The sequence below is a fragment of the Drosophila novamexicana genome, unplaced genomic scaffold, assembly GCF_003285875.2.
Source record: "Drosophila novamexicana strain 15010-1031.04,08,12 unplaced genomic scaffold, DnovRS2.1 tig00001059-arrow-arrow-pilon, whole genome shotgun sequence".
Taxonomy (NCBI): Eukaryota; Metazoa; Arthropoda; class Insecta; order Diptera; family Drosophilidae; genus Drosophila; species Drosophila novamexicana.
In genome coordinates this window covers 509,922-516,705 of record NW_020824837.1, presented here as the reverse complement: position 1 = coordinate 516,705, position 6,784 = coordinate 509,922, and the positions used below count along the sequence as shown (strand labels likewise).

The 6,784-nt window shown below is 45.4% G+C and overlaps 2 protein-coding genes across 2 annotated transcripts; both read left to right on the top strand.

Annotated features, from left to right (window-relative positions):
* The first annotated feature begins 1,051 nt into the window (after nt 1-1,051).
* Nucleotides 1,052-2,968, top strand: LOC115765858 (cytosolic non-specific dipeptidase-like). Its single transcript, XM_030709587.1, has one exon. The coding sequence runs from the start codon at nt 1,052-1,054 to the stop codon at nt 2,966-2,968; it is 1,917 nt and encodes a 638-aa protein (XP_030565447.1).
* Nucleotides 2,969-3,983: 1,015 nt separating this feature from the next.
* LOC115765857 (cytosolic non-specific dipeptidase-like) lies at nt 3,984-5,771 on the top strand. The gene has a single exon (XM_030709586.1). It carries the CDS (start codon nt 3,984-3,986, stop codon nt 5,769-5,771), a length of 1,788 nt encoding a protein of 595 aa, XP_030565446.1.
* Nucleotides 5,772-6,784: the final 1,013 nt, after the last annotated feature.

Below are 6,784 nucleotides of genomic sequence, written 5' to 3'. Positions count from 1 at the left end.
GCTGCCACTTGATGTTGCAACTTGCGGTTGCAACTTGATGTAGCTTCTGGCTGTAGCTCGTATTGTTTAGGTTTGCTTTTGAATTTGATATTTTTAGCTCTATTTAAACATTGTTTGTGGCTTGCATTTGCATTGCACAATTTATTTTGCTGGCCCGCCGCATTCTACCAATATTTTGTTGTTGCCAACAATTGGCATTTTCATTGGCAACACACGGAAACAACAAACGTTTCTTTGGGCCCACTTTTCGTATGTTTCCTGTTGAACAACAACAACAACAACAACATCCACACACATCCGCTTGCTATTATTATTGCTTGGGTTTCCTTTGCTTTCTTCGCTTTCTTCACTTTTACTACACAATTTTATATGTTTAGCCTTATTTTTATGACTCCCCTTTTGGGTTGCGTGTGCGTCTCACTTTAGCGGAACCGCCGCCGCCGCCACTTTTGGCTGCTTTCTGGCCAAATGGGAAAATGTTTGAGTGAGTTTTAAGCGAGTGCAAAGCGAACCAACAACCGTTTGCCACGAGCTTCTGCGAGTTTCTGATTTGCCAGTCGAAATTATTTTCGCCACTTTGCCTGGCAAGCCCCATCGACGAGCACCTTGGCAACATGACGAATGCACGTGCCAGAGGGGCATGGGGTGCACCATCAAGTGGCGTCCTCTGAGGCGCACGCGTTTGTTTACAATTGTTGATTCCACACCTTCGAATGCCTGACACGCTTTTTGGCGCGAAAACTACAACGCGAAGAGCTCTCATCTTTCGTCAAGTTGCCCAGCCCAGAGATTCTTTTATACCTTTGCTTTCCTTTGGCATTAACATCTCAAAAGGCAATGCCAAAAGTTGATAGAGGCAACTAGCCGTCGATTCGAATCTTAGACTAAGCAACACGAAGAACATATGTGCCGGGGATTATTTATGGGAAAGTTCAAATTGTGATTCAATCACAAACAACTTTTTGACATGACACTGCTTTGAATTTACTCAATACATATTAAAAGAAATCAAAATTGATATAAGTGAAGAATAAAAAAAAAAAGGAAAAAAATGTCGCTCAACACGAAGGTGAGGCGTTCGAACAGCCACTCCTCCCGCAGGAGTTCAGTGCGACCCATAGGTTCAACTCGCAGCATGTTGTCGCGCAGGAGCCAAAGAACGTCGCGACACTCGCGCACCTCGATGCGAGCGACTGACGAGGAGTTGAGCTTTGAGCCACCCACCAAATGCTATTGCCAGCGCTGTCAGATGCGCTTTCCGACACAACAGATGATCGACGAGCGGGAACGTACCTTTAAGAACGAGCCGGCTGTGCTGAGAGCAATCGATGACCAAGTGGACGATGTGATTCAAGATCTCGCACAGATCGTGAAGTTCAAGTCGGTGTCCGTGGAACCGAAGTTTCTATTGGAGAGTTGCTTGGCACTCGACTGGGTAGCGAATCGATTGGCCAACTTAAAGTTTAAAACCTACGAGCATGTAATACCCGACGATCCGGTCAATTGCTTTCGGGAGCCGCATCAGAAAGTGCTCTTCGCCAGATACTTTTCCTCGCCCACCAAGCCCACGCTGCTGATCTATGGCCATTTGGATGTGCTGCCTGCCAAGCCAGACTGCTGGCTGAGCGATCCCTTTGAGCTGGTCCTCAAGGATGGCTTGGCCTATGGTCGGGGCGTGACCAGCGGCAAGGGCATGCTCGTGGGCTGGATCCATGCCATCGAATGTTGGCTCCAAGTGAACGAGGATCTGCCGATAAATGTCAAATTCATTGTGGACATGCTGCACGAGGTGGGCAGCACCGGACTGCAGGACTATGTGCGTGCGAAGAGCGACTTCTTTTTGGATGTCGACTACATAGTATTCGATGTCAACTCGTGGGTGAACAATGATCGGCCCGTTATCGCCTGCAGCCTCACCGGCTGGGCATACTTCGGGGTCGAGGTGCGCGGCGCCAATAAGAGCCTGGAGAGCGGCCTGGCCGGTGGCCTAGTCTTTGAGCCGATGATCGATTTGTGCCATCTGATGAATAGTCTAGTTGACGACGAGCATGAAATCCAAATACCTCGCATCGAGAACAATGTGAGGCGTCTGACGACTCCCGAGTGGCATCTGCTCGAGTCGGCCACCTTTCGTGCCTACGAGTACAAAGAGGAGCTGTACGTGCGCCGGCTACGGCACGATGGCAATAAGGTCGAGGTGCTGCAGAGTCGCTGGTGCAAGCCGTCGCTGACCATGCATGGGGTCGAGGGTGCGGACAGTCGACCCGGCTGTACTCGCATTCTGCCCATGAAGGTGGTGAGCAAGTTTTCCATTCGCCTGGTGCCCGATCAGGATGTGGAGCAGATTCACTGCGCCGTCAGGGAATATATGATGCAGATACGTAACGAACTGAATCTTGGAACCAGCATCTCCGTCCATCTGATCGATTACATGGAACCGATCTGTTGGTCCACGGAGAGCAAGCTAATGAAAGCCCTTAGGCGGGCCGTGGGCGAGGTCTACCAAAAGGATCCGATTACCACACAGGGCATACCCGTTTGTCTGCCCATTGCCAACGTGCTGGGCAAGCTGATCAAAAAGCCCATAATCCTGATGCCATTCTACAAGCGCAGGGATCGTCATCAGCAGGAGAACGAGTTCATTGAGGAGGACAACCTCATGCGGCACACCAAAACCTGTGCCTCCCTCTTATTTGAGCTCTCCTTCCTCCGAACCAAGTGCAAATGCGATCTGATCAATAAGTATTGCAACCTGCGAGGCGTCAAGGAGAAACTGGATGCCGATCGTGGTTATGATCTGCCGGTGCCTCCTAAACGCAATCTATTGACCAGCTTCTTTAAGTTAAAGCAGAAAGATCAACCGGCTCCTGTGAGAGCGCCGAAAAGGAATTCCATCAAGAAATTCCTATGTTTTCCATTTCACATGAAGAAATCCAACAAGAAGAGGCCCTCTGCTGCGCCAAAATAATGCCTGTGGATTCCTGGAGTCCTTCGGATTCTCCCATTCGTGTTACTTGTCTGTTGTTTAAAGGATCTTTGTCTGTTGTCCTTTTGCTTCTGAATTTCAGTGAGAACTAAATAGGAGCATTTGACAATGTTTGGTTAATATTTATTAACTATGTTGATCGATATTTGATTGTGATATTTTGGTAAATATTAACCAGACATTGCGAATTTATGCCTAAATTCATCTATTTTACTTGTCTCTGTCAACCGTATTGCGTCCAGGGTATAGTTCAACAAGAAAGTCAGCAAGATCAAATACCCTTGCAGACCTTAGCCTAACGGCGTTGAAAAATATGACAATAGTGAAGCTTACAAATGCTGAGTTTCATGAAAATATCTTGGGATACCATAGCATAGTTTAAAAAGTGCCAGGATTGGTCAAGATATTTGAATAAGCCACAAAGTTGTTCATACAAATACCTGTTTATCGATAGCTCATTATATGATATAGTAATCCGATCCGCACTGGACCTAATGAAATCTAAAAGGTTTGTAGCATTTTTATTCTTGCCACAGCAAAGCTACAGTCTGTAAACATGGGAAGATCAAAAGCTTAGCGGAGTTGAAAACCCAAAGCTTTCAATAAATATGTGCGATGCTAAGCACGCCAGTGTTGTCAACTCTGCAATTTTCTAGCTAAAACTGGCCGTTTTCAGTGTTGGTCAGCTATAAAGAACTTAAACTTTCAGCTGATTTGCCCACTTGAAAACCTGTTTAACGCCAAATTGTGCTCAAAAAGCAACAGTTCGAATGCATTAGCATAATATTATTTTTAGGACTTGATCACAATCGTGTATCTAGGTAGAGGATATAAATACCAGATTTCAGAACTCAGTATCCTGAGCCTATCATATCCAATTCCTAACAACCTTGCGTCAAACTATGTGATAATAATTTATTTAAGCTTTTATCTTTAGTTTCGAATTTGAAATTGTTAGAAATTTCCAAGTTGAATTATAGAAAAATAGATAGTAAAAATGATTTGCTGGGGTGAGCGCAATTGCTGTGGCGTCTTCGTGGATCGATCGAAATATGATCGTTGTGATTGTTTGCGGGATACCTGTATCAGGGACTTTCCACCCGAGGAGCGGATTACGGTGAAAGAGAGCGAACTGGATCAGGTGGTGGATCGTCTATATTTCAATAACGACGAATATTTACACGAGGTGGACGAGATGCTGGCGATCAAGAACATATCAAACGATTACAAACACAAAAAGGCATCAAAGCAGATCATCGATCGTTTGGCCCAGCGCCTAATTGAGCTCAATTTCGATGTGGAGGTCGAGGAGATAAAGCCGGAGGAACTTGATAAGGCAACGCATTATGTGATCTTCGCCAATTATTTTTCCACACCCGCCAAGAACGTGGTGCTCGTCTATGGGCATGTGGATGTGCCGAACGTGACAGATGACGATGGCTGGATGAAGCATCCCTTCAAGCTAACCCAAAAGAATGAAACTCTCTATGGCAATGGATTGACTACCACGAAGGGACCCGTCCTGTGCTGGTTGCAGGCAACCCAGGCTTGGATGGAGGAAACGGACGATCTGCCGGTGAACCTGAGATTCATTATCAACACCTACGACGATAGCAACAATCAGCCCCTGCGACGAATCATCAAAGAGCGGGAGATTTTCTTTAAGGGCGTTGATCTGTTGATAACCAACACAAACCTGTGGATCACACCGGATACACCAATGCTAACCACTAGCCACAGCGGCTACATTTACTTTGAATTGGAGATAAATAAGAAAGAGGAGCCCGAACGGAGTTCAACAACAGATGAAGTCGACCCAACGATTACCAGGCCAAAGCATGAGCCCCTGGTGGAGCTGTGCTTGCTAATGAACACCCTATCCGATCCGAAGAGCTCCCTGTCGGAGGGTCTGCAGCGTCATGTGCTGCCCGTGACACACCACGACTGGGACATACTCTGCCGCGCCGAGGTGGGCATCATGGAGTACAAGGATAAATACGATCTGAAACGTCTGCCCCACGAGCAGTCCAAGCCGCTGTTCCTCAAGCATCGCTGGTGCATGTCCGCCCTGGTGCTGCACAGCGTGGAGCATCGCTTATACTCGAGCCTGCGCGATTTCCATAAGCCCAGGCGCATAAGGGCCAATTTCTCCGTGAAGCTGGTGCCCGATCAGAGTGTCGAATATGTTATCTTTTTGGTTCGCCAGCACTTGGACTGTGCCTATTGCCGGCTCAAGTGCGGGCATCCCGCCCATCTGCGTGTCGTGGACTCGCTGAAGCCGCTAAACGAGGCAAGGCATGCACCCTTCAATCTGTCCGCCTACCGCGCATACGAGCGTGTGTACAACGTCCAGGCAGCCATTCCGGATACCGTCCACGTCTGCATGCCCATGATGAACGAGCTGCGCAAGTATTGCACCAAAAACGCACAGGTGGTGGGTCTGCCCTTCAGCTCCATACACACATGGATCGGCAAGCCGGATGAGAGCATGAGCCTTGAAGAGTATCAGAAGAATCTTGAGCTCTATGCAACAATGTTATACGAGGTGGCGATCGTGCCGCCCGAATGCAAGTGCACCGAAATCAAGGACTTTTGCTTCGATAAGGGCAAAACGTACGAGCACGACTTTATACGCATGATGGAGCCCCGAGTGGCCGACACATCCCACGTCCTCTACGAGCTGGACGAGACTGAGATCGAAAACATGCCGCGCGAGGACGAACCCTTCCCCAACATGCGCCAAATGCTGTTGGGTGAAACAAAGAAGAAAACCCAGTTAGACTAATAAACGCATAAAGGCCTCATCTGATTACCATGCTGGGGTCATTTCTTCAATTGCCTCCGGCTCAAGGCCAAGAATGTTTTTTTTTTTCGCCTGTTTTCGCCTAAACAGTTCTCTATACGCTGATAAGGCCAGACACACGCCACACTTGCCCAATAAAATTTGTACATTTATGATGCTAATGCCCCTTAAATTGATAAGAAATTCTTTGATTATCAATTTGGCAAACTTAAAAACAGGAATTATACTCCAATTTTTAACTAGCGCGTTTAATGCTCCCAACTGCAGTCTACTCTGTACGTCTAGTGCAAAAATACTTCGGGAAAAGTGGACGCAACATTAATATATTACTTATATAATCTTTTTTGGATATAATCAGTAGTCCTTATTTATGTCTCTGTTTTAATTATTTCAGCGTAGACTGTTATTCCACAAACTTTTGTGCGTAGGAGAAAACATCCTTAAGACATAATAATAGCGGTCTAACAGACACACCCCCAATACACCCCTTTTAGTGTTTTGAGAACAGAGTATAAGACTAAATAAAATTCTATTAAAAATATATACAAAAAATTCCAGACAGCCAAAATGTGGGCAGACCTAAGCCAACAATAAAATATAGAAAGTTGATATGATAACGAGCACAAAGAGCTGGATTTTCGATTAGCAAATCAGAGGAGCTACAAATAATTTTAGATAGCTTCTAGAAATCATTTAAATTATGTATTTGTTTAAATTGTGTTTGCCTAAAAGTTAAAAAAAAAAGAAAATAGCTAGAGTACATAAAAAAAAAATCATAAAAATGGGACTGCAAAAATCATAAAATTTGAAATTATTTTTTTTTGCTATTTTCCCATTGTATGCTAAACTCTACTGAGCATGCATATATTAATTCAATGCATATATATTTTGTATATATGTGGGAATAAAAAGCGGAAAATTAGAGTCGAGTCTGAAAACGAATCATTCGAATATATTGAAAGCAGCCAATTACGATGAATAGAAATTGTTGTTTG